This window comes from Lithobates pipiens, unplaced genomic scaffold (genome assembly GCF_037356315.1).
Source record: "Lithobates pipiens isolate NorthernLeopardFrog02 unplaced genomic scaffold, aLitPip1_a1.2 Scaffold_19, whole genome shotgun sequence".
In the NCBI taxonomy this organism is placed as follows: domain Eukaryota; kingdom Metazoa; phylum Chordata; class Amphibia; order Anura; family Ranidae; genus Lithobates; species Lithobates pipiens.
This window is the reverse complement of record NW_027507764.1, coordinates 1,366,640-1,394,633: the sequence shown is the minus strand read 5'-3', so window position 1 is coordinate 1,394,633 and position 27,994 is coordinate 1,366,640. Positions and strand designations below refer to the sequence as shown.

At 48.9% G+C, this 27,994-nt stretch overlaps 1 protein-coding gene across 2 annotated transcripts in view; it reads right to left on the bottom strand.

Annotated features, from left to right (window-relative positions):
* The window catches only part of LOC143995758 (cytochrome P450 11B, mitochondrial), a 41,943-nt gene extending 16,999 nt beyond the window's left edge, over positions 1-24,944 (bottom strand). Inside the window, exon 1 of one of the 2 annotated variants that reach the window (XM_077490472.1) lies at positions 24,703-24,944. In XM_077490472.1, coding sequence (XP_077346598.1) covers positions 24,703-24,725 — 23 coding nt within the window. In that variant the 5' untranslated portion in view covers positions 24,726-24,944. Of the gene's footprint in view, positions 1-14,217; positions 14,711-24,702 lie in introns of those variants that run through there. The other variant, XM_077490471.1, reaches the window with a different exon arrangement.
* Positions 24,945-27,994: the final 3,050 nt, after the last annotated feature.

The following is a 27,994-nucleotide window of genomic DNA, read 5'->3' as shown; positions in this document are numbered from 1 at the left end:
CAATCCAACCCCCCCCCCCCCTCTTCTTCAGCTGGGATGACAGTTAGTCATTTAACCATTAAGGTGCTATGCTGGAGAGAAAAGGCAAGCTATCATTCATTGCACAATAAATACAACATAGATGTAGCACCCTCTACTTAGGTAGGTGCTAGAATAGGATTTTTGTTTTGGAGAGTAGGTACATTTAGGCAGGCCTGTTTGTTTTGGTTTATGTGGGCTGGGAGTGGCTCAGAGTAGCAGCTGGCGGCTCACAGGCAGCGTCCCTGAGACCTCCCTCTTTCTTCTTGAGGATTCTAGAAGGAAAGGTGGAGATGCCTGCCATGTTCTAAGAAGCCCTGACCAATCCCCAACCTGGATTGGCAGGGGCAGGCCTCCTTAAATACCCAGGATCAGCCCAGCTGGGGAGGAGTTGTCGGGTGGAAGAACTGTAGATGAAGTGCTGTACTTTCTAGGCCTTTGAGGGGGGGGGGGGCATGACTGAGGGCCTGGGCTCAGGTGCAGGATGGAGCCTCTCAAGAAAACATTAAGGTTCTAGACAGGAGGAGCAAAGAGGGCAGCAGGAGCTAGTACTGCTGGGCAAGTCTTCAGGAGGGAGCCACCGGTTGCAGCCAGGAGGGCTGGTGAGTGACATGGGCAATCGGGAGGACTGGTGAGGCACGCCTGAGTGGAGAGGGCTGGAAGCATGCAGTCTGGAATGGGTGCAGGCCAGTGGTGAGGACTGTGATGTCATGGGAAGTGGAGTCGGGCAGCTTCAGCCAGGAGGGCTGGTAGCGCCTGAAGAGGGCTGACTGGGAGCACTAGTATATCTGTAGGACAGCTAGCACTATAGACTTTCTATTTCTTGCTAAACTATAGGGACCTGCGGTCCCTGCCTGCAAAGGGCAGTTGCTGAGACCTGACAGAGCCTGTGTCAGGCCCAGCCTTACATGTGCTAGCTGGTCCTGAGGATTAAGAGTTGTGTGGGAGGAAGGAAGAGGAATAAGCAGGGAAAGTGCTGGAGGAGAATGAAGTATTAATGTGTACAGGGAGTGTACATAGTTTGTCCCAATTGATTGACATACAATTCACCGTGCATCCCATATTCCTTACCCCACCCAAGTTAGATTCCCTCAATAAAACAAAAACCAAGCACATGGACTGTCCATTGTCTTATGCCACGTACAGACGATCTGATTTTCGATGGACGGATGTTGGCTCACACTTGTCTTGCATACCCACGGTCGCACAAATGTTGTTGGAAAATCCGATCGCCAAGAATGAGGTGACCTACAACACGTAAAACAAGCCGAGAAAAATTACGTTCAATAGCCAGTGCGGCTCTTCTGCTTGATTCTGAGCATGCGTGGAATTTTGGGTGTTGGAATTGTGTACGCACGCTCGAACGGATTTCGTTGTCAGAAAATTTGAGATCCAGCTCTCAAACATCTATTGTCGGAAATTCCGCCAGCAAATGTCCGATGGAGCCTACACATGGTTGGAATTTCCGACAACAAGCTCACATCCAACATTTGTTGTCGGAAATTCCGATCGTGTGTACGTGGCATTAGAGTGACTGGGAATTGAATTCCGGGCTGGGGAGGGTGACGCTCAGCGGCTCCTATGGGGGCATCGCTACATATAATAGATATTGAGTCAAAATAAAAGAAAGCCATACATACAGTGCCTTGCAAAAGTGTACACCCCCCTTGGCTTTTTACCTATTTTGTTACATTACAGCCTTTAGTTCAATGTCTAAGTTGGTGAAGTAAAATTAGAAAAATAGAAACATAAAACTATTTTTCAGAAATAAAAAAACTGATAATTGTCATGTGCGTATGTATTCACCCCCCTCTGCTATGAAGCCCATAAAAAGCTCTGGAGCCACCAATTACCTTCAGAAGTCACATAATTAGTGAAATGATGTCCACCTGTGTGCGATCTAAGTGTCACATGACCTGCCATTACATAGACACACCTTTGTGAAAGGCCCCAGAGGCTGCAACACCTAAGGAACTCTCCAAACAAGTAAGGGAGAATGTTGTTGAGAAGTACAAGTCAGGGTTGGGTTATAAAAAAAATCTCCAAATCTTTGATGATCCCCTAGGAGCGCCATCACATCTATCATAACCAAATGGAAAGAACCTGGCACAACCGCAAACCTGCCAGGAGACGGCCGCAAACCAAAACTCACGGACCGGGCAAGGAGGGCATTAATCAGAGAGGAGCACCAAGACCTAAGGTGACCCTGGAGGAGCTGCAGAGTTCCACAGTAGAGACTGGAGTATCTGTAGGAGGACAATAAGACGTACGCTCCATAGAGTTGGGCTTTATGGCAGAGTGGCCAGAAGAAAGACATTACTTTCACCAAAAAACTAAATGACAGGTTTTGAGTTTGGGAAAAGGCATGTGGGAGACTCCCGAAATGTATGGAGGAAGGTGATCTGGTCTCAGGCATGTACTGGCCATCGGGACTACCGAGAGTTTCCCGGAGGGCCGATGGCTCAGTGGGCCGGTTTTAAGTGACAGCCTGCCAAATTGATGGCTGCGCTGCTCGCGCAGCCATTAATTTGAGCACCGCTGTACTTCCGAGCGCAGCGCGGCACACTTCGGCTCTTTCCGCCCCCACTCGGTGCTTTCAGAACACTGGCACTGCACAGATCTTCGACCACCTCCGGCCCACAGTCGTCCTTTTCCGTCACTGCTCGGCTTCCCCCGCCCTTCTCCTCTCCGACAGCTCTTCAACTTCAGCTAAGAAAATTCGGCTATCTCCGGCGGCCCCCGCGGTAACGGACGTTGTGAGTTTAAATGAGCCGGTGGCCGCTGTGGGATGTCCTGAGAGCAGCCCACAGGCAGAGAAGTCCCCGGCAGACGAGGGAGGCCAGAGGATGGTGGTGCTGCTGGAACCCGTCCAGGTAACCGGCCGGCCCAGCACAGCCATTGAATACTATATATAGCACATGGCTGTATACACATATAGAATATGGCTGTATATATATATATATACTGTATATAGCTGTATATATATATATATACTGTATATAGTTGTGTGTATATATATATATATATATATACACACTGCATATATATATATATATATATATATATATATATATATATATATATATATATACACTCTATATAGCATATAGCTGTATATAGAATATGGCTGTATATATATATATATATATATATATATATATATATACTGTATATAGCATATAGCTGTATATAGAATATGGCTGTATATATATATACTGTATATAGCATAGAGCTGTATATAGAATATGGCTGTATATATATATATATATACTGTATATAGCATATAGCTGTATATAGAATATGGTTGTATATATATATATATAGCAAAGGATGTGGCATAAAATAACATAAAAAAATCAATTTGGTGAAAATAATGATTAAAATAATATGCAAAATCCAACATATGGTAGCTAAAAGTTCACCAAAACTGTCAATTAATATTAAAATGTGCATAAAAATATTTTCTGCAAAAAATTCATTTATAAACCATGCTTATAATTAAAACCCCCCTTTTTTTTTGCATTCTTTTTGCGCTTTAATACCAAGGACATAGTTTGGATATAATGGTTTTATAATGAATGGTTTATATATGATTTTTTTGCTGAAATTTTTTTATGCACATTTCAATATTAATTGACACTTTTGATGTACTTTTAGCTATGTTGGATTTTGCATATTATTTGAATCATTATTTGCACCAAATGGATTTTTGATGTTATTCTGGTTAGCGTCACATCCTTTGCTATATATTCAATTTATCTGTGGGTTTGTGTTAACCTGTTTGATGTTGGCAGCTTCTCGCTACTGCGGTTGATCAAAAATAGGTGTGTGCATTAGTTTTTTATTTTAAAATATATAATGCAGAGCCAGGCTTTGGGCAGGTGACAGGGGGACACCAGGGGGTAGAGGGGGGCTGGAAAATAAAAGATCACCAGGGGACCCATGGAATGAAGAGGCTTTTGTGGGAAGAAGGGGTCCAAAGGAATGAAGACTTGAGATGTAGAGGCCCTATCAGAAGGACCCTATGGAATGAAGGGGTTGTATGGTATGTGGGGGGCCTAGAAGAAGGACCCTATAGAATGAAGGGGGCCCAATGGGAAAAATTGGTGTTATGGTTTCTGCATCAGTCTTGATGACATCAGAAGACCTTGGAGCATGGGGGGAGAAGACTCTGAGGACCAGTCTAACAGGATGGAGGATCAAGTAAACAAATCTTCCTTTTTCATACTGCCTGGACCTAAACAAGACCTTACAGTGTGGGCACGATTTTATTGTCACTTGACAAACATACCTTTGAAGCAAAGCCCTCCAGTAGTGCACTGTCACTGCTGCCGAGGGGTTCCCCCTTCACCTGGTCTTGCTTCTGGGTTTGCATACTCCTGCTATGTGGCTAGCCGGGCCGTGATGGCGTCACTCTCGTGCAAGTGCGCAGCATACTGTTTTTGTGCGTGTTTTCAAAATTGGAGTGGGCCGGTCTGGATGAAGTCCAGGGCCAAATTTTTGTCCCAGTCCAGCACTGTCTGGTCTGATGTATGGAGGAAGGTGATCTGGTCTGATGTATGGAGGAAGGTGATCTGGTCTGATGTACGGAGGAAGGTGATCTGGTCTGATGTATGGAGGAAGGTGATCTGGTCTGATGTATGGAGGAAGGTGATCTGGTCTGATGTATGGAGGAAGGTGATCTGGTCTGATGTATGGAGGAAGGTGATCTGCTCTGATGTATGGAGGAAGGTGATCTGGTCTGATGTATGGAGGAAGGTGATCTGGTCTGATGTATGGAGGAAGGTGATCTGCTCTGATGTATGGAGGAAGGTGATCTGCTCTGATGTATGGAGGAAGGTGATCTGCTCTGATGTACGGAGGAAGGTGATCTGGTCTGATGTATGGAGGAAGGTGATCTGCTCTGATGTATGGAGGAAGGTGATCTGGTCTGATGTATGGAGGAAGGTGATCTGCTCTGATGTATGGAGGAAGGTGATCTGGTCTGATGTACGGAGGAAGGTGATCTGGTCTGATGTACGGAGGAAGGTGATCTGCTCTGATGTATGGAGGAAGGTGATCTGGTCTGATGTACGGAGGAAGGTGATCTGGTCTGATGTATGGAGGAAGGTGATCTGGTCTGATGTATGGAGGAAGGTGATCTGGTCTGATGTATGGAGGAAGGTGATCTGGTCTGATGTATGGAGGAAGGTGATCTGCTCTGATGTATGGAGGAAGGTGATCTGGTCTGATGTATGGAGGAAGGTGATCTGGTCTGATGTATGGAGGAAGGTGATCTGCTCTGATGTATGGAGGAAGGTGATCTGCTCTGATGTATGGAGGAAGGTGATCTGCTCTGATGTATGGAGGAAGGTGATCTGGTCTGATGTATGGAGGAAGGTGATCTGCTCTGATGTATGGAGGAAGGTGATCTGCTCTGATGTATGGAGGAAGGTGATCTGGTCTGATGTATGGAGGAAGGTGATCTGCTCTGATGTATGGAGGAAGGTGATCTGCTCTGATGTATGGAGGAAGGTGATCTGGTCTGATGTATGGAGGAAGGTGATCTGCTCTGATGTACGGAGGAAGGTGATCTGGTCTGATGTATGGAGGAAGGTGATCTGCTCTGATGTATGGAGGAAGGTGATCTGGTCTGATGTATGGAGGAAGGTGATCTGCTCTGATGTATGGAGGAAGGTGATCTGGTCTGATGTACGGAGGAAGGTGATCTGGTCTGATGTACGGAGGAAGGTGATCTGCTCTGATGTATGGAGGAAGGTGATCTGGTCTGATGTACGGAGGAAGGTGATCTGGTCTGATGTATGGAGGAAGGTGATCTGCTCTGATGTATGGAGGAAGGTGATCTGGTCTGATGTATGGAGGAAGGTGATCTGCTCTGATGTATGGAGGAAGGTGATCTGGTCTGATGTATGGAGGAAGGTGATCTGCTCTGATGTATGGAGGAAGGTGCTCTGCTCTGATGTATGGAGGAAGGTGATCTGGTCTGATGTATGGAGGAAGGTGATCTGCTCTGATGTATGGAGGAAGGTGATCTGCTCTGATGTATGGAGGAAGGTGATCTGCTCTGATGTATGGAGGAAGGTGATCTGGTCTGATGTACGGAGGAAGGTGATCTGCTCTGATGTATGGAGGAAGGTGATCTGCTCTGATGTATGGAGGAAGGTGATCTGCTCTGATGTATGGAGGAAGGTGATCTGCTCTGATGTATGGAGGAAGGTGATCTGCTCTGATGTATGAAGGAAGGTGATCTGGTCTGATGTATGGAGGAAGGTGATCTGGTCTGATGTATGGAGGAAGGTGATCTGGTCTGATGTATGGAGGAAGGTGATCTGGTCTGATGTATGGAGGAAGGTGATCTGCTCTGATGTATGGAGGAAGGTGATCTGCTCTGATGTATGGAGGAAGGTGATCTGCTCTGATGTATGAAGGAAGGTGATCTGGTCTGATGTATGGAGGAAGGTGATCTGGTCTGATGTATGGAGGAAGGTGATCTGCTCTGATGTATGGAGGAAGGTGATCTGGTCTGATGTATGGAGGAAGGTGATCTGGTCTGATAAGACTAAAATTGAACTTTTTGGCCATCAAAGAAAACAATATGTCTGGCGCAAACCCAACACATCACCCAAAGACCACCATCCCCACCATGAAACATGGTGGTGGCAGCATTGTGCTGTGGGGGTGTTTTTCAGCAGTGGGGACTGGTCAGAGTTGAGTGAAAGGTGGATGGTGTTAAATACAGGGATATTCTTGAGCAAAACCTGCACCACCCTGTGGGTCATTTGAGGCGAGGACGGAGGTTCACCTTCCAGCAGGACAATGACCGCAAACACACTGCTAAAGCAACACTTGAGTGGTTTAAGGGGAAACATGTAAATGTCTTGGAATGGCCTAGTCCAGGGGTGCCCAACCAGTGGCCCAGGGGCCACATGTGGCCCGTGGAGCCCTCTGATGTGGCCCGTGACCCCCTTCTGTGGGATGGCGGATTGGCAAGCCCACATCATGGGTTGCAGATCCGCCATCCCAGAGCGTCTGCGTTGTTAATGAAGCCGGCAATACAAGCAGCTGTGGAGCAGAGCTGTATAAGCCGATGCTTCCTGTATAGCGCCGTCTCTTGCCACAGGGGGAGTGAGACCAAATGCACTCTGCCGGGGACAGCAACAGCAGGCGATTCCTCAATGGAAGACTGTTATTAAAGGTCAGTTTATTACTAAAATTGCAGTGTATATGGGAATATCTGCACAGTGGTTACCGGGCTGCTTCCAAACTGATCCACAGGTGCAATGCACCTTCAGGTTACCTGCACTGAGGCCTAGACTTCTGTTATTACCTGAGGGTTTGGTGAGCTTTCAGAAAGTGCACTTCACCTGCAGGATATAATAGAAGTCTACGGCAAAGTGCAGCCAACCTGCAGGAAAGACACAGGAAAGACACAGGTCACTGCGCTGCATTAGTGTGAAAGGCCCCTTTCACACAATCAGTCTGACCCAATCGGACCCTCCATTCACCTCTATGACACGGCAGATGTAAACAGATTTGTGTCCTTTTACACCCGCCTACCTCCAATCTGATTCACTAAAAAAAATAAAATAATAATAAACAAAGAGGATCAATCCCCTTCTGTCTGGGCGGATTGGAGTAGAGTGGGCTGTGGCAATGCCCACTCTGCACGGACCTGTCATCTGCCTGCTCTGTTCATTGTGGCCGCAACCGGTTACCAAATCGCTTAAGTGGCCCTCGCTCTTCAAAAGGTTGAGCACCCCTGGCCTAGTCAAAGCCCAGACCTCAATCCAATAGAAAATCTGTGGTCAGACTTAAAGATTGCTGTTCACAAGCACAAACCATCCAACTTGAAGTAGCAGTTTTGCAAGGAGGAATTGGCAAAAATCCCAGTGGTAAGACGTGGGAAGCTCATAGAGACTTATCCAAAGAGACTTGGAGCTGTGATAGCCGCAAAAGGCGGCTCTACAAAGTATTGACTTAAGGGGGGTGAATAGTTATGCACATTGACTTTTTCTGCTATTTTGTCCTATTTGTTGTTTGCTTCACAATAAAAAAAAAATCATCTTCAAAGTTGTGGGCGTGTTCTGTACATTAAATGATGCAAATCCTCAAACGATCCGTGTTATTCCAGGTTGTGAGGCAACAAAACACGTAAAATGCCAAGGGTGTGAATACTTTTGCAAGGCACTGTGTGACAGATCTAGCCGGGACCAAGGCTTTTGGAGGGGACTGAATTCCAGCCTCTTGACTCACCGATTATGGGCCCTCGCATTTGGGTGAACGGTGCTCTTTGTGAGCTGTATGCCTGGGGACCCCTGAGGTGGTGTAACTTGGATTCAGGTCCATGTCCCCCCCCCCCCCCCCCAAGACACACAGACTCTGGATATTTATTTGCCATATTAGCAATAGACTGAATCACACTGTCGGGACACAAACTGCTAGATGCCAATGTCATCACCTCCAGCCACCCGTCTGTTGTCTTGTATAATGTAGATGAGTCTAGTCTGGCTTGACACAGATTCTAAAGAGTATTTCACCAATTGTTGTTTTGTTGTTTGTGCTAATTAACCTGCAATTGAATGAAGGAGTCCAGTGTTGATTAGATAATTAGCTCATGCTAATTAGGTTAGGTTTTAGTCATCCTGCTGTATATATTTGTGTGAGATCTCAAATAAAAGCTATTCCCGATGTCCTCCAAGACTGGTTTTGTCTGGTTCTTGGGGGTTCCTATAGCCAAATCCATTGGACTTGTGTTCCAGAACTTAGGAAGCGGTATTACTGACGGAAGCACTCAAGCGGAGTGTGGGGGATTCCGTCACATTGTTGGCATCAGTGGGACGCTTCCTGCAGTCTGGGACATCCAAACCTCCACCTGGATCCAAGGTCCGGATAGCAGGAGAGGAGGAGAGGTACAGATAGCAGCCGCCATGGAAGAGGAATTCAGAAGGAGGTTGCGAGAGATGCAGCTACAGCACAGAGGACCGGTAACAGAGCAGGTCCTGCTGGGATGGTTTGATTCTATTGGCTGCGGACTCTGGAAGGAAGCGCTAGCCCGTGAGCAGCGTCACCAGGGAAAAGTTCTCCCCTCCAACCAGGAAAGGTCCTGGTCGCAGTATGGATTCCTGGTCGCAGTATGGATTCCTGGTCGCAGTATGGATTCCTGGTCGCAGTATGGATTCCTGGTCGCAGTATGGATTCCTGGTCGCAGTATGGATTTCGGGTGCTGTTTTTGGGAGAAAAACCACACAAGGAGCAGACAGCTGAATTAAGCTGGTCTGGGCAGAGATGAAGCTGGATGAGAGTTACAGCGCCCTCCGGTGGCATGTATCCCAAGCATATACCTGGATAGCGGATGACAGCCCAATTAAAGGCTAAAGCTACGGCGGCCTGGGACTGTTGTATGTGAAGCTGACAGGGGACTCTAACTTTGGGAGTGATTTGGATTGGCGGTTGGATGAAATCATGGAAAAGGGCTACTGAACGTCTTGGAAGTGCACTGGGCACTGGAAGATTTTGGAGTTTCTGGCCGTTCAGGAATGGGAGCTGGAGATCGCCTACAGATGGCTGCTGGACTCTGCTCAGCGCCAGGGCTGGGCTCCCTTTGCCTGGGACTATAAGGAAATACCTGTAGACAACTCTGAAATCCTGGCTGAAGTGTCGGCAATGTGGCAGAGTAACAGAGTGCTTTGCCAACCTGCCCCCGCAGCTATGGACGCGGAGGTCTTATGGCGGATGCAGCAAGTGCTGACTGACCTTGATAATCCTGTCTCTGCATGGGATGATCTTGGATGGAGGAATGTGCCTCTCCAGCAGCATGCCAGAGAATCGGCAGTGGAAAATCTGGAGATTGCCATCCCCAAAGCTGAAGTGCTGACAACAGGGCAGAGCTCTGCTAACCTCTGCTCAGCACTGATTTTTCGGTTCCACGGACAGGAGATGGTGAACCTCTATCCCCAGACACCAGTTGCAGAGACAGGGGATTTGATAGACTTTTCTGCTGAGGAAGAAGAACCTGATGAGCCTCCAGCAGAAGAGCTGATATTAGGGCCAAACTTCCCTGTGCTCTGCCCAGAACCAACAGCAGTATCTCTGGAATTACAAGGAACTTCCCCAGCTGAAGCACTGGTCACCAGGCAGAGGGTCCAAGACCTCTGCACCACACCTGTGGCAGTTCCGGAGGCGCAGAGTGAGAAGGTAGCGATCACTTCCCAGCAGCAGATACAGGGGAGAAGGGAAAGGAGGTGTTTGTTGTCCCCCCTCAACAATCGGCCAGGGTGGAGAAAGTGGTCTTTCCTCCCCAGCAAAGATCCGTGCACCTGGGAGACAATACCAGAGACATGTCATCCCAGCAGCCAGATGAGGGAATGGAAAGGGAAGCAGCCGGCTCACCTCTCCAATGGCAGCTTCACAGTTTGGGAGTGGAGGAATCCAGCCTCCTGCCCCAACAGTTATCCGAAGCCGATGATGTGGAGCCCCCAGCAGAAGTGCTGGCAACAGGCCAGAGTGCTACCAACCTCTGCCCAACACCGGCAGCAACTGTGCAGTTCCAGGGCTGGGCTGGGCTGGGCTGGGCTGGGACAGTTGGCCCATCTCTCCAGCCACAGATTACATAATGTATGGACTTAATGGACTGTTCATCAGAGGATGTCATAGATTACACATCACCTGCTCGAGTACTTGCAGCAGGACAGAGTACTGCAGACCCCTGCTCCACACCCGGGGCAGTTTCGGAGGCCCAAGGTGAGAAGGTGATGGTCCCTCTCTCCAGTGGATTTCAGAGATGAAGGGAGGAGAAGCAGCCATTTTCCCTCCCCAACAAGGGTTCATGCACCTGGGAGACAATACCAGTGAAAGGGAGTTCCAACAGCAGACGGTGCCCCAGAATGATGACACCAACCCAGCTGAAGCGCTGGCAACCAGGCAGAGTGCTACCAACCTCTGCCCAGCACTGGTAATGGCTGCAGAGTTCCAGGGAGCCGGGGCGGCCGGCCTCACCACCCAAAAGTCAGCTGGAGTGGATGATGTGGGGTCCTCAGCTGAAGTGCTAGCAGGACAGAATGCTACTGGCCCCTACACACAACTGCAGCTTGAGCTGATATCAGTGGATGGGACTTCAGTCTCCACTGGTATACCCCAGGGATGGTGGGTGGTCGGCCCAGATCCCCAACAACTTGATGGAGTGAGCCCAGTCACCCTGTCTTCTCTCCAGTGGCTGAAAAGACTCCAGGGAGAAGGGCCAGTCCAGGCCTCTCCCCAGCGGCGGATGTGTTCTCTGAGAGAGGCAGAGGTTGGCTGGGTGAGGAATACTCTCTTTGGGACAATTTGTTTGGGGTACTGTGTTGATACCGGCATTGGGGGACTGGAACCCCTGACTAACTTCGGAGTCAACCCGTCTGGGGTCTCCTCCTGTGTTGGTCTCCTGCCGAAAGGGGAGAAATATGTCAGACCTACCCGGGACAGAGGCTCTTGGAGGGGACTGAATGCCAGCCTCTTGCCGACCAATTATGGGCCCTGGCATTTGGGGGAACGGGGCTCTTTGTGAGCTGTATGTGGGGACCCCTGAGGTGGTGTTACTTGGATTCAGGTCCATGTCCCCCCCCCAAGGCACACAGACTCTGGATATGTATTTGCCATATTAGCAATAGACTGGATCACACTGTCGGGACACAACTGTTAGATGCCAATGTCATCACCTCCAGCCACCCGTCTGTTGTCTTGTATAATGTAGATGAGTCTAGTCTGGCTTGACACAGATTCTAAAGAGTATTTCACCTATTGTTGTTTTGTTGTTTGTGCTAATTAACCTGCAATTGAATGAAGGAGTCCAGTGTTGATTAGATAATTAGCTCATGCTAATTAGGTTAGGTTTTAGTCATCCTGCAGTATATATTTGTGTGAGATCTCAAATAAAGGACGATTCCTGATGTCCTCCAAGGCTGGTGTTGTCTGGTTCTTCGGGGTTCCTATAGCAGATCCATTGGCGTCGTGTTCCAGGACTTAGGAAGCGGTATACTGACGGAAGCACTGTGGGGGATGGGTTCCGTCACACACTGTATATATATACTGCACTAATAGTGGAATATCAAGGAAGTCAATGGAATAAAAACAGAAGCAAGAAATTGCTCTATTAATGGGGGGTAGAGTTGGAGGACGTACATTGTGCATGTTTGTTGAGATTTGAACCATGTATGGGCAGGCTGAATGTACCCAAGTTGATCGATCTGGCAACTTGGGTACAAGCAACATGTGGGGTTTTACATGCGATTATTGCTAGCGGCCACTATAGCTGCTAGCAATAATCACTGTGTATTTCCAGTGGGGGCAGCTCCTCCCCGCCGCCCGTGGTTGCAGGAAAGACAATCGCCCCATCTATGGCCCGCAGCATCTCTAATCTTTCCTCATAGTTGAGCCCCTCCAGGCCTCTTATCAGTTTGGTTGCCCTTCTCTGCACTTTCTCCAGTTCCCCGATATCCTTTTTCTGTGTTTCTTTCAAATAAAAATGGTCAGAACTGCCCTAAAATGAAGATTTTCAGAGTGGACATGTCCTTGGAAGCCCTACACTTGAGCTAATTTCCCACAACGCCTATACAAAGCCTGAGGTGACTGATAATCAAATGTAGTCTATACTATAACTTATGGCCCAAAGCTGGTGGACACCTGACCATCACATCCGAGTGATATCACATTCTAGAACTATGACCTCGTGGCCATCCTCCACTCATCTGGGAAGACTTTGCACAAGATTATGCAGGGTGTAAGGAATTTGTCCCCATTTGTTGTCAGGTCCTGATGCTGGATGAGAAGACCTGGGTCTTAATTGGAGTTTCAGTTCATTCCAAAGGTGATCAGTAGGGATGAGGTCAGGGCTCTGTGCAGGATACTTGAATTTCTCCACACCAAACGGGTCACACCAAGTCTGTATGAAGCTGTCCCACAATCGTGGCCTAATTCTTCCCACAGGTGAACAGTAGGGTTGAGGTCAGGGCTCTGTGCAGGATACCTGAGTTTCTCCACACCAAACGGGTCACACCAAGTCTGTATGAAGCTGTCCCACAATCGTGGCCTAATTCTTTCCACAGGTGAACAGTAGGGTTGAGGTCAGGGCTCTGTGCAGGACACTTGGATTCCGCCACATCAAACTGGTCACACCATGTCTTTATGTAGCTGGCTTTGTATACAAGGAGGGCACAGTCATGGGGAAATAGAAAAGGGTCTTCACCAAACCGAAATCCCATTGTTGGGAAGGGTGTCTGCATCCTTTGGGCCATATAGTTTATCTGTTAGGAGTGACATGACTATATTACCATTATTGGTAAGGTTTTTTTTAATCAAAAACCTTTAAGGACGGGACTGATGCTGAATGAGAAGACCCCGTTCTCAATTGGAGTTCCAATTCATCCCAAAGGTGTTCAGTAGGGATGAGGTCAGGGCTCTGTGCAGGACACTGGAGTTCCTCCAAACCAAACTGGTTACACTATGTCATTGTGGAGGTGGTGCCACTCTTCCAGAAAAGCTTCCCACAAAATTTGGAAGTGTGTCTGTGGGATTTTGTGTCCATTAAGCCAAAAGAACCTCCGTGAGGTCCGGTATTTATGTTGGATGAGAAGACCCAGATCACCATTGGTGTTCCAGGTCATCCCAAAGATGTTCAGTAGGGATGAGGTCAGGGCTCTGTGCAGGACACTGGAGTTCCTCCAAACCAAACTGGTTACACTATGTCATTGTGGAGGTGGTGCCACTCTTCCAGAAAAGCTTCCCACAAAATTTGGAAGTGTGTCTGTGGGATTTTGTGTCCATTAAGCCAAAAGAACCTCCGTGAGGTCCGGTATTTATGTTGGATGAGAAGATCCAGATCACCATTGGTGTTCCAGGTCATCCCAAAGATGTTCAGTAGGGATGAGGTCAGGGCTCTGTGCAGGACACTCAAGTTCCTCCACACCAAACTGGTCACACCGTGTCTTTGTGGATCTGGCTCTGTACACGGGGGGGGGGGGGGGGACACAGTCATGAGGGAATAGAAAAGGGACTAAACTGTTACCACCAGGCTGGAAGAGCCCAGTGTCTTTGTATGATGGCGGACCACTAGGACCCTTCACTGGAGACACCTACCCTCCATTGGTGGGGAGTTCACATACATTAATGCACATAAATCACAGTGTATCATTATGTTTGCTGAATGACATAATGAAGGGCACTTACCTGTAGATGGGCCCCAGGTTCTGGAAGTTCTCCTCCATGGCAAGGTGCATGTGCTGGAAGCTGTTCTTCCTCCAGAACTGGAAGAGGTTGAACCAGGTGCTGCGCCCGGTGGTTGGCATGGCCTCGTAGGGCAGAGTCTGACTGGCCAGGGAACCATCTTCACTGGCCTCATGGATGAGAGGGGCTGTGGACAGCCTGGAGAATCCTGTCCACAGGGGACTTGTAGTGTCCAAAGTACGACATCTCATCAAACACGACCCAACCTGACGAGCAGCCGTGTTCTCCAACATGGCTGGAGAGTCTGTATGTTATCTGTACGTGATCTTCCTCACGTGTCCCTCTCAGATGTCACGCCTTGTCCTCACTCCATCCAATCATTGATAGGAACTGGGAATATGTCTGAGGGGTCTCTGCTGGAATATGGGAGCAAAGCTCTCGGTGCTCCTCTCTCCCAGTATAGAGTCCCAGTCAGTCGCTGGTCTCCGGACTCCCAAACTGGTGTATATACACAAGTTATCAGTATCATCTTTCCATGACATGGAGCCTCCCCTCCCCTGGAGCACCCTGCCCCCCCCTGCCCACCCCCCTGCCCACCCCACCCTCGACCTCTCTTAGATCCTTCTTATCGTCCACACAACTCTTCTGTTTGAAGTGAATAGTAATAAATCAGATCCATTCATCTTCCCATTAGAAGTTCTGGAAAGTCCCTCACCTAGGGCGATCTGGCGGGCAATCTGATGGGGCGATCTGGCGGGCAATCTGACGGGCGATCTGATGGGGCGATCTGAGGGGGCGATCTGACGGGGTGATCTGACGGGGCGATCTGAGGGGGCAATCTGACGGGGCGATCTGATGGGGCGATCTGAGGGGGCGATCTGACGGGGTGATCTGACGGGGCGATCTAGCGGGCAATCTGACGGGCGATCTGAGGGGGCGATCTGACGGGGCGATCTGATGGGGCGATCTGATGGGGCGATCTGACGGCGCGATCTGATGAGGCGATCTGACGAGGCGATCTGATGGGGCGATCTGAGGGGGCGATCTGACGGGGTGATCTGGCGGGGCGATCTGAGGGGGCAATCTGAGGGGGGCGATCTGGCGGGCAATCTGACGGGCGATCTGATGGGGCGATCTGACGGGGCGATCTGAGGGGACGATCTGAGGGGGGCGATCTGACGGGCGATCTGATGGGGCGATCTGACGGGGCGATCTGACGGGGCGATCTGAGGGGGCGATCTGACGGGGCGATCTGATGGGGCGATCTGACGGCGCGATCTGATGAGGCGATCTAACGAGGCGATCTGACAGGGCGATCTGAGGGGGTGATCTGATGGGGCGATCTGACGGGGTGATCTGACGAGGCGATCTGACAGGGCGATCTGATGGGGCGATCTGACGGCGCGATCTGATGAGGCGATCTAACGAGGCGATCTGAGGGGGTGATCTGATGGGGCGATCTGACGGGGTGATCTGACGGGGCGATCTGAGGGGGTGATCTGACGGGGCGATCTGATGGGGCGATCTGACGGGGTGATCTGACGAGGCGATCTGACAGGGCGATCTGATGGGGCGATCTGACGGGGCGATCTGACGGGGCGATCTGACGGGGCGATCTGAGGGGGTGATCTGACGGGGCGATCTGAGGGGGTGATCTGACGGGGCGATCTGAGGGGGCAATCAAACCTCCCATTATGTTTTTTGTCAAAACTGTAAAGCGATGAAAGTTATATACTGGCGAATATGATGGAGCCCCCCCCCCCCCCCCCCGGGGTGTTGGGGGGTTACAGTGGTCAGTTTGGTTTTTATATATTTTTCATAAAGTGTCTCCACAATTGAATTCCCATCTTACCGGGTTGTCATCCACCCCCCCCCCCCCCCCATCTGCGGCTAGCTATTCCCAGAAGTGGGTGCAGATACCTGTATTATACCCAACCCCCTCCCCCCTGAAAGGTGCCAACTGTGGCACCGGAGGGGGGGTTCCGATGAGCGGAACTTCCACTTTAGCTTTAAATGCTCAACAACTCTTGCTCCTCCTCCCTGCAGTGACTTAGCAGCTCTGTTCTTTCTCCCAACAGTGACTAAAAAAGCTCAACTCACCCTTCCGGCAGTGACTCAAAAGTTTAGCTCCTCCTGCTCTTCTTTCAGCTGTGACTCAACAGCTCAGCTCCTCTGTCCCCCCTCCCATCAGTGACATAAAAGCTCAGCTCCCCTGTCCCCCCTCCCATCAGTGACATAAAAGCTCGGCTCCCCTGTCCCCCCTCCCATCAGTGACATAAAAGCTCAGCTCCCCTGTCCCCCCTCCCATCAGTGACATAAAAGCTCGGCTCCCCTGTTCCCCCTCCCATCAGTGACATAAAAGCTCAGCTCCCCTGTCCCCCCTCCCATCAGTGACATAAAAGCTCGGCTCCCCTGTTCCCCCTCCCATCAGTGACATAAAAGCTCAGCTCCCCTGTCCCCCCTCCCATCAGTGACATAAAAGCTCAGCTCCCCTGTCCCCCCTCCAATCACTGGCATAAAATCTCAGCTCCCCTGTCCCCCCTCCCATCAGTGACATAAAAGCTCAGCTCCCCTGTCCCCCCTCCCATCAGTGACATAAAAGCTCAGCTCCCCTGTCCCCCCTCCCATCAGTGACATAAAAGCTCAGCTCCTCTGTCCCCCCTCCCATCAGTGACATAAAAGCTCAGCTCCTCTGTTACCCCTCCCATCAGTGACATAAAAGCTCAGCTCCTCTGTCCCCCCTCCCATCAGTGACATAAAAGAACAGCTCCTTTGTCCCCCCTCCCATCAGTGACATAAAAGAACAGCTCCTCTGTCCCCCCTCCCATCGGTGACATAAAAGCTCAGCTCCTCTGTCCCCCCTCCCATCAGTGACATAAAAGCTCAGCTCCTCTGTTACCCCTCCCATCAGTGACATAAAAGCTCAGCTCCCCTGTCCCCCCTCCCATCAGTGACATAAAAGAACAGCTCCTTTGTCCCCCCTCCCATCAGTGACATAAAAGAACAGCTCCTCTGTCCCCCCTCCCATCGGTGACATAAAAGCTCAGCTCCTCTGTCCCCCCTCCCATCAGTGACATAAAAGAACAGCTCCTCTGTCCCCCCTCCCATCAGTGACATAAAAGAACAGCTCCTCTGTCCCCCCTCCCATCGGTGACATAAAAGCTCAGCTCCTCTGTCCCCCCTCCCATCAGTGACATAAAAGCTCAGCTCCCCTGTCCCCCCTCCCATCAGTGACATAAAAGAACAGCTCCTCTGTCCCCCCTCCCATCAGTGACATAAGAGCTCAGCTCCCCTGTCCCCCCTCCCATCAGTGACATAAAAGCTCTGCTCCCCTGTCCCTCAGCTCCCCTGTCCCCCCTCCCATCAGTGACATAAAAGCTCAGCTCCTCTGTCCCCCCTCCCATCAGTGACATAAAAGCTCAGCTCTTCTGCCCCCCCTCCCATCAGTGACATAAAAGCTCAGCTCCTCTGTCCCCCCTCCCATCAGTGACATAAAAGCTCAGCTCTTCTGCCCCCCCTCCCATCAGTGACATAAAAGCTCAGCTCCTCTGTCCCCCCTCCCATCAGTGACATAAAAGAACAGCTCCTCTGTCCCCCCTCCCATCAGTGACATAAAAACTCATCTCCCCTGTCCCCCCTCCCATCAGTGACATAAAAACTCAGCTCCCCTGTCCCCCCTCCCATCAGTGACATAAAAGCTCAGCTCCTCTGTCCCCCCTCCCATCAGTGACATAAAAACTCAGCTCCTCTGTCCCCCCTCCCATCAGTGACATAAAAGCTCAGCTCCTCTGTCCCCCCTCCCATCAGTGACATAAAAACTCATCTCCCCTGTCCCCCCTCCCATCAGTGACATAAAAACTCAGCTCCTCTGTCCCCCCTCCCATCAGTGACATAAAAGCTCAGCTCCTCTGTCCCCCCTCCCATCAGTGACATAAAAACTCATCTCCCCTGTCCCCCCTCCCATCAGTGACATAAAAACTCAGCTCCCCTGTCCCCCCTCCCATCAGTGACATAAAAGCTCAGCTCCTCTGTCCCCCCTCCCATCAGTGACATAAAAGCTCAGCTCCTCTGTCCCCCCTCCCATCAGTGACGTAAAACTCATCTCCCCTGTCCCCCCTCCCATCGGTGACATAAAAGCTCAGCTCCCCTGTCCCCCCTCCAATCAGTGGCATAAAATCTCAGCTCCCCTGTCTTCCCTCCCATCAGTGACATAAAAGCTCAGCTCCCCTGTCCCCCCTCCCATCAGTGACATAAAAGAACAGCTCCCCTGTCCCCCCTCCCATCAGTGACATAAAAGCTCAGCTCCCCTGTCCCCCCTCCCATCAGTGACATAAAAGCTCAGCTCCTCTGTCCCCCCTCCCATCAGTGACATAAAAACTCATCTCCCCTGTCCCCCCTCCCATCAGTGACATAAAAGCTCAGCTCCCCTGTCCCCCCTCCCATCAGTGACATAAAAGCTCAGCTCTTCTGCCCCCCCTCCCATCAGTGACATAAAAGCTCAGCTCCCCTGTCCCCCCTCCCATCAGTGACATAAAAGAACAGCTCCCCTGTCCCCCCTCCCATCAGTGACATAAAAGCTCAGCTCCCCCGTCCCCCCTCCCATCAGTGACATAAAAGCTCATCTCCTCTGTCCCCCCTCCCATCAGTGACATAAAAACTCAGCTCCCCTGTCCCCCCTCCCATCAGAGACATAAAAGCTCAGCTCCCCTGTCCCCCCTCCCATCAGTGACATAAAAGAACAGCTCCTCTGTCCCCCCTCCCATCAGTGACATAAAAGAACAGCTCCTCTGTCCCCCCTCCCATCGGTGACATAAAAGCTCAGCTCCTCTGTCCCCCCTCCCATCAGTGACATAAAAGCTCAGCTCCTCTGTCCCTCAGCTCCCCTGTTCCCCCTCCCATCAGTGACATAAGAGCTCAGCTCCCCTGTCCCCCCTCCCATCAGTGACATAAAAGCTCAGCTCCTCTGTCCCCCCTCCCATCAGTGACATAAAAGCTCTGCTCCCCTGTCCCTCAGCTCCCCTGTCCCCCCTCCCATCAGTGACATAAAAGCTCTGCTCCCCTGTCCCTCAGCTCCCCTGTCCCCCCTCCCATCAGTGACATAAAAGCTCAGCTCCTCTGTCCCCCCTCCCATCAGTGACATAAAAGCTCAGCTCTTCTGCCCCCCCTCCCATCAGTGACATAAAAGCTCAGCTCCTCTGTCCCCCCTCCCATCAGTGACATAAAAGCTCAGCTCTTCTGCCCCCCCTCCCATCAGTGACATAAAAGCTCAGCTCCTCTGTCCCCCCTCCCATCAGTGACATAAAAACTCATCTCCCCTGTCCCCCCTCCCATCAGTGACATAAAAACTCAGCTCCCCTGTCCCCCCTCCCATCAGTGACATAAAAGCTCAGCTCTTCTGCCCCCCCTCCCATCAGTGACATAAAAACTCAGCTCCCCTGTCCCCCCTCCCATCAGTGACATAAAAGCTCAGCTCCTCTGTCCCCCCTCCCATCAGTGACATAAAAACTCATCTCCCCTGTCCCCCCTCCCATCAGTGACATAAAAACTCAGCTCCTCTGTCCCCCCTCCCATCAGTGACATAAAAACTCATCTCCCCTGTCCCCCCTCCCATCAGTGACATAAAAGCTCAGCTCTTCTGCCCCCCCTCCCATCAGTGACATAAAAGCTCAGCTCCTCTGTCCCCCCTCCCATCAGTGACATAAAAACTCATCTCCCCTGTCCCCCCTCCCATCAGTGACATAAAAACTCAGCTCCTCTGCCCCCCCTCCCATCAGTGACATAAAAGCTTGGCTCCCCTGTTCCCCCTCCCATCAGTGACATAAGAGCTCTGCTCCCCTGTCCCCCCTCCCATCAGTGACATAAAAGCTCAGCTCCTCTGTCCCCCCTCCCATCAGTGACATAAAAGCTCAGCTCCTCTGTCCCCCCTCCCATCAGTGACATAAAAGAACAGCTCATCTGTCCCCCCTCCCATCAGTGACATAAAAACTCATCTCCCCTGTCCCCCCTCCCATCAGTGACATAAAAACTCAGCTCCCCTGTCCCCCCTCCCATCAGTGACATAAAAGCTCAGCTCCTCTGTCCCCCCTCCCATCAGTGACATAAAAACTCAGCTCCTCTGTCCCCCCTCCCATCAGTGACATAAAAGCTCAGCTCCTCTGTCCCCCCTCCCATCAGTGACATAAAAACTCATCTCCCCTGTCCCCCCTCCCATCAGTGACATAAAAACTCAGCTCCCCTGTCCCCCCTCCCATCAGTGACATAAAAGCTCAGCTCCTCTGTCCCCCCTCCCATCAGTGACATAAAAGCTCAGCTCCTCTGTCCCCCCTCCCATCAGTGACGTAAAACTCATCTCCCCTGTCCCCCCTCCCATCGGTGACATAAAAGCTCAGCTCCCCTGTCCCCCCTCCAATCAGTGGCATAAAATCTCAGCTCCCCTGTCTTCCCTCCCATCAGTGACATAAAAGCTCAGCTCCCCTGTCCCCCCTCCCATCAGTGACATAAAAGAACAGCTCCCCTGTCCCCCCTCCCATCAGTGACATAAAAGCTCAGCTCCCCTGTCCCCCCTCCCATCAGTGACATAAAAGAACAGCTCCTCTGTCCCCCCTCCCATCAGTGACATAAAAGCTCAGCTCTTCTGCCCCCCCTCCCATCAGTGACATAAAAGCTCAGCTCCCCTGTCCCTCAGCTCCCCTGTCCCCCCTCCCATCAGTGACATAAAAGCTCAGCTCCCCTGTCCCCCCTCCCATCAGTGACATAAAAGAACAGCTCCTCTGTCCCCCCTCCCATCAGTGACATAAAAGCTCAGCTCCCCCGTCCCCCCTCCCATCAGTGACATAAAAGCTCAGCTCCCCTGTCCCCCCTCCCATCAGTGACATAAAAGCTCAGCTCCCCTGTCCCCCCTCCCATCAGTGACATAAAAGCTCAGCTCCTCTGTCCCCCCTCCCATCGGTGACATAAAAGCTCAGCTCCTCTGTCCCCCCTCCCATCAGTGACATAAAAGCTCAGCTCCTCTGTTCCCCCTCCCATCAGTGACATAAGAGCTCAGCTCCCCTGTCCCCCCTCCCATCAGTGACATAAAAGCTCAGCTCCTCTGTCCCCCCTCCCATCAGTGACATAAAAGCTCAGCTCTTCTGCCCCCCTCCCATTAGTGACATAAAAGCTCAGCTCCTCTGTCCCCCCTCCCATCAGTGACATAAAAGCTCAGCTCCTCTGTCCCCCCTCCCATCAGTGACATAAAAGCTCAGCTCTTCTGCCCCCCCTCCCATCAGTGACATAAAAGCTCAGCTCCTCTGTCCCCCCTCCCATCAGTGACATAAAAACTCATCTCCCCTGTCCCCCTCCCATCAGTGACATAAAAGCTCAGCTCTTCTGCCCCCCCTCCCATCAGTGACATAAAAGCTCAGCTCCTCTGTCCCCCCTCCCATCAGTGACATAAAAACTCATCTCCCCTGTCCCCCCTCCCATCAGTGACATAAAAACTCAGCTCCTCTGTCCCCCCTCCCATCAGTGACATAAAAACTCATCTCCCCTGTCCCCCCTCCCATCAGTGACATAAAAGCTCAGCTCTTCTGCCCCCCCTCCCATCAGTGACATAAAAGCTCAGCTCCTCTGTCCCCCCTCCCATCAGTGACATAAAAACTCATCTCCCCTGTCCCCCCTCCCATCAGTGACATAAAAACTCAGCTCCCCTGTCCCCCCTCCCATCAGTGACATAAAAGCTCAGCTCTTCTGCCCCCCCTCCCATCAGTGACATAAAAGCTCAGCTCCTCTGTCCCCCCTCCCATCAGTGACATAAAAACTCATCTCCCCTGTCCCCCTTCCCATCAGTGACATAAAAACTCAGCTCCTCTGTCCCCCCTCCCATCAGTGACATAAAAACTCATCTCCCCTGTCCCCCCTCCCATCAGTGACATAAAAGCTCGGCTCCCCTGTTCCCCCTCCCATCAGTGACATAAAAGCTCAGCTCCCCTGTCCCCCCTCCCATCAGTGACATAAAAGCTCGGCTCCCCTGTTCCCCCTCCCATCAGTGACATAAAAGCTCAGCTCCTCTGTCCCCCCTCCCATTAGTGACATAAAAGCTCAGCTCCTCTGTCCCCCCTCCCATTAGTGACATAAAAGCTCAGCTCCCCTGTCCCCCCTCCCATCAGTGACATAAAAGCTCAGCTCCCCTGTCCCCCCTCCCATCAGGGACATAAAAGCTCAGCTCCCCTGTTCCCCCTCCCATCAGGGACATAAAAGCTCAGCTCCTCTGTCCCCCCTCCCATCAGTGACATAAAAGCTCAGCTCCCCTGTCCCCCCTCCCATCAGTGACATAAAAGCTCAGCTCCCCTGTCCCCCCTCCCATCAGGGACATAAAAGCTCAGCTCCCCTGTTCCCCCTCCCATCAGGGACATAAAAGCTCAGCTCCTCTGTCCCCCCTCCCATCAGTGACATAAAAGCTCAGCTCCCCTGTCCCCCCTCCCATCAGTGACATAAAAGCTCAGCTCCCCTGTCCCCCCTCCCATCAGTGACATAAAAGCTCAGCTCCTCTGTTCCCCCTCCCATCAGTGACATAAAAGCTCATCTCCCCTGTCCCCCCTCCCATCAGTGACATAAAAGCTCATCTCCTCTGTCCCCCCTCCCATCAGTGACATAAAAGCTCAGCTCCTCTGTCCCCCCTTCCAGTAATGACTTAGCAGGTTAACTTCCCCTGTTCTCTCCTTATAGCATGGACTCAAGAGATCTACCCTCCCCCCAACAACCTTCTAATCTGTAATAATAAAGACGGGGGAGGGGGGCTGAATGAGGGGGGAGAAGAGAGCTGACTGGGTTGATGATGTCACTGCTCCAGAGTGCTTATAGATACAGAGATGAGTGATTGTCTGTAGCCGGGTCACTTGACCCTCCCCCCCGTTCTGTGATGCAGCACTCATCTTCCCAGCCACCCCCCACCTGATCTGCAGAGAGCATGCTCAGTGACTCTGTTATATTTCTTCACCGACCCTTTATAGAAGAGACACCGACCCTTTATAGAAGAGACACCGACCCTTTATAGAAGAGACACCGACCCTTTATAGAAGAGACACCGACCCTTTATAGAAGAGACACCGACCCTTTATAGATGAGACACCGACCCTTTATAGAAGAGACACCGACCCTTTATAGAGGAGACACCAACCCTTTATAGAAGAGACACCGACCCTTTATAGAAGAGACACCGACCCTTTATAGATGAGACACCGACCCTTTATAGAGAGGACACCGACCCTTTATAGAAGAGACACCGACCCTTTATAGAAGAGACACCGACCCTTTATAGAAGAGACACCGACCCTTTATAGAAGAGACACCGACCCTTTATAGAGGAGACACCAACCCTTTATAGAGGAGACACCGACCCTTTATAGAGGAGACACCAACCCTTTATAGAGGAGACACCGACCCTTTATAGAGAGGACACCGACCCTTTATAGAGAGGACACCGACCCTTTATAGAGGAGACACCGACCCTTTATAGAGGAGACACCGACCCTTTATAGAGAGGACACCAACCCTTTATAGAGGAGACACCAACCCTTTATATAAACGTCTAGTATATATATCTAAAAACTTCTGCGCTCTATGGGAAGAATGGAAAATAACTAATAGAAAAAAGCAGCAATCACTAAATGAGTTGTCTCTCACTACTGGAAAAATAAATTTAAAAGTTGCGATGCGCTAATTTCAAACCATAAAATAATCGTAGTAAACCACAAATATACAATTAAAAATACAAAGTGCAACTGTGCATAAGTTAATCAAATAATGCTTCTGTGCATGCATAAAAGTGATAGCTAGTGCCTAAACCGTAGAGTGACTATCTGTGCAAATAAACGCAAATTTGTCATAAAGACCAAAATACATACATATATATAGTGTATGAACTTTTTTGCAAAATATATATAATAAAGCAAAGACAAGTTAGGAGTGTACGTTTAAGTGATAACTGGTGTAAGGACCATAAAGTGGCTAAATGTGCAAAAAACGCAAATTTACGCAAAATTATCATATGAAAAAAACATATAAAGAGTGGATATTACTTATAAAAACATATAAAGAGTGGATATTACTTAAAAATGAAAAATACAGGTATCAAACAAATATAAACTGTTCAGTACAAGTGACCAGCGTGATTGGAGATAAAAATGTCCCATACACAGGCAGATCATGCAATTCGGTAAATGCACTAAGTGAGATGTGCAACGTGCTGGGCAATCAATCCATCCGTGATGATCCGTGCAATAAAGTGCAAATAATATGCAATTACCTCACTGCTGTGAGTAAACAGCAATATAAATGATGATCGCCAGGATGATTGCTGGAAACGGCAGAGTAACACAATCTTTTGGGAAACTTCTCTAACTTCCTCGTAAATGGCAAGTAAACTCAAAGGAATAGATTAAAGGAGACCGCCATAGTGTAGTATTTCAAACATCTAAGTTTTATTAAACAAGTTTAAAAACTACTCACAAACGATGCTGGTTTAAGCACATCAGACAAACAGCATTAGAGCAAAACCGGATATGGACGTCACTTCCGGGTTCCTACGCGTTACGTCTTGGAGACTTCAACTGGGATAGTTACACAGGGTACAGGAAGTGACTTATAGGTGTACTGGGCGGGACTACGCCGCCCATTTCATTGATATGCTAATGCAACGCTGTGTAGCCATAGTAATGCTAGTGGGGGGCGGGCCGAATGGATTTAGATGTTATGGGTGGCCTCCCATCTAAATAAAGCATTAGACAGCGCAGCGGAGACAGTAGATACAGGGGCGCAAACGGAAGAGCGGGGGGAGGTTTGGCCAGACATTATACTGAATGTGGCGAACTGATTAAGTTATAACTCCGGACTGTGCTATATCATAGATCGTGCTATATGCTATTAAACTAATGTAAAATGATAGAGCACGTCCGGCGGCCATTTTGTTGGAGCTCAAATTTAGATATGTAAGTGGCCATGTTTTGGTGGTTTAATGTTATATAGAGCATTAAAATTATAGAGCTAAAATTGAAACTAAGATACAAAACACGGGAACCTCAATAGATATCGATCTATCTTATTGGGCCAGCAGAGAAAGGTAGAAAATGGCTAAAGGAACCATATCTTATATCGGTAGATATAAAAGGCTACATATACACAGCTGTATTTAGAAAACTGGAAAGGTAATTAAAATCAATTTAAAGTTATTGTTCAATTTTAAAATAGTGTTCAAATTTAAAATAAAGTCCAAAGGGAGGTTACTAAGCAGGTTACAAACACACATAATGTGGAGGCACGGAGGTGACGTCCACATTAGACATGTGATACAAACATAGCAAGCTAAAACTATAAAAAATGCATAAAATCGCATAAAATTGTTTAGCCTAAAATTATAGGAGCATAGGTTTAAGAACATATGATATTAAGATGACGGTATGTAGATAAATCATTTTAAAAGGTATAAGAAAATTAAAATATTGAAAGAAGATAAAGGACCATAACATGAAATCGCACATAAAAATTTATATCTAAAAGGGGTTAAAAATCGCTAATAAAACAGTTCAAGTCGAACTCTATATTTAATCCCCTGGGGGCAAAGGTATCGAGGGTATATATCCATTTGGACTCTATCTGACTTAGAGTCCTCACCTTGTGCCCTCCCCTCCAGTGTCTAACATAGGGGACAATACCCCAAAATTTCAAATGCTTGGGGTCTCTATTATGGTGAGTAGCGAAATGTTTAGAGACATTATGCTTATCGTACCCCTTTTGTATATTTTGTATGTGCTCTTTCAATCGAATTTTTAAAGGCCTTTTTGTGCGGCCTACATACTGCAGACCGCAACTGCACTCTAAAACATAAACAGCGCCTACTGTATTACAGGAGATAAAATCTTTAATCTTGTGGGTATTACCGGTACTTGAGGCTAAAAATTCAAAGACTTTAGTAGGTTTACTCGCTCTGGTACACGCTAGGCATCTTTTACAAGGGAAGAAACCTTTCCCAGTGAAGAACGTGAAATTATTCACAGGAGGATCAGGTATGTTTTTCACTAGCATGTCTCTGAGGTTGGGGGCGCGTCTATAAATAAACTTCGGTTTAGGAGGTAGAACTTTGTGCAAATCTTTATCATTCAAGAGAATGTGCCAGTGTTTTTTGATTATACTTTCTATTTTTTTGTATTGGTTATTATAGTCCAGAATTATTGCTCCTTCTACACCTTTTTTGGCTTTGTGTTGCGTTTTCATATCTTTAAGGAGATGTTCGCGGTCCATCTTCTCCACTTCTGATATTTTTTCTTGAATTACGCACTTGTCGTAACCCTTCTCCTGGAATCTTTGTCCCATGGATTCCGCTTGTTCGAGGAACACTTCTTTTTTGCTACAATTTCTCCGTAGGCGCATAAATTGCCCCTTGGGGATATTGAAAAGCCAATTTTGGTGATGGCAACTTGTCAGCGGGAGATAGCTGTTTTTGTCTACACTTTTAAAGTGTGTTTTAGTTTCTATTCTCCCGCCACTTTGTGCAATTAGTAAATCTAAAAAAACTATCTCCTTCTCATCTGAATTCCAGGTAAGTTTTATATTTAGATTATTCTCATCTAATTTTTGTTGGAACAGATTAAGACTGGCACTACTCCCTTTCCAAAGTATTAAAATATCGTCAATATAACGTCTATAAAGCACTAGTTCTTTAGGTGGGTTTAAAAATACTACGTTCTCTTCCCATCTAGCCATGAATAAACCGGCCACACTCGGGGCAAATTTGGCCCCCATCGCGACGCCTGTAGTTTGGTGATAAAACGTTTTATTAAACCAAAAATAATTATTTTTTAAACAAAAGTCCAGACATTTAACTAAAAACTTTCGTTGAAAGCAAATGAGGTCAGAGTGATTTCTCAGACCCCACTTCACAGCCTCGCATGCTTCATGGTGGGGAATTATGGTATAGAGTGAAGTTACGTCTGCCGTGACCAGAATAAAAGGTCCGTCCTGTGTGAGCTCATCTAAAATCTGTAAAACATGCTTGGTGTCACGGAGATAAGCCTTCGTCTTTTGTACTGTCGGCTGTAGGAAGTTATCTATGTAGGATCCCATCCTTGAAGTAAGGGAATCTATCCCATTTACTATGGGTCTCGGTGGGGGGTTGGTCCTGTCCTTGTGAATTTTAGGTAAATAATAGATAATTGGTGTTCTTGCTGCTTCTGGTATGAGGTATTGGGCTTCTTTTTTGGTCAAGATAGCTTTTTTTAGGCCCAGATGGACTACAAGCTCCAGCTCTTTTTTTCCTCTAAAGATAGGATTTTTTGGTAAGATAGTGTAAGTCTTAGTGTCGCTCAGCAATTTTGCCATATTATCATTGTATTGCGTTTTGGACAAAACTACAATGCCTCCACCTTTGTCCGCTGGGCGGATCACTATATCTTTCCGCTCACTGAGGCGTTTCATTCCACATCTCATATGGTTTGGCTCGGTATGTTTCTTGGTGTCAAGGTCCTTTAAATCTTCTGCAACAATTTTCTTAAAAACATCTACAAATTTGTTATTACTGATTTGCGGGTTAAAAGTAGATTTATTCCTAAAAGTGCTATGTTTGATATCATTAGGTGGCGGGACAGAAGTGGTTCTGGGGTTGTTTAAAAAATATTTTTTCATATTTAAGCCCCTTATGTACTTCTGAATATTAACATAAGTCTCGAATTTGTTCAGGTTCTTTTTTGGGGCAAACTTGAGGCCTTTGTCTAATACTGTCAATTCTTCAGTTGTTAGCGAGATGCCA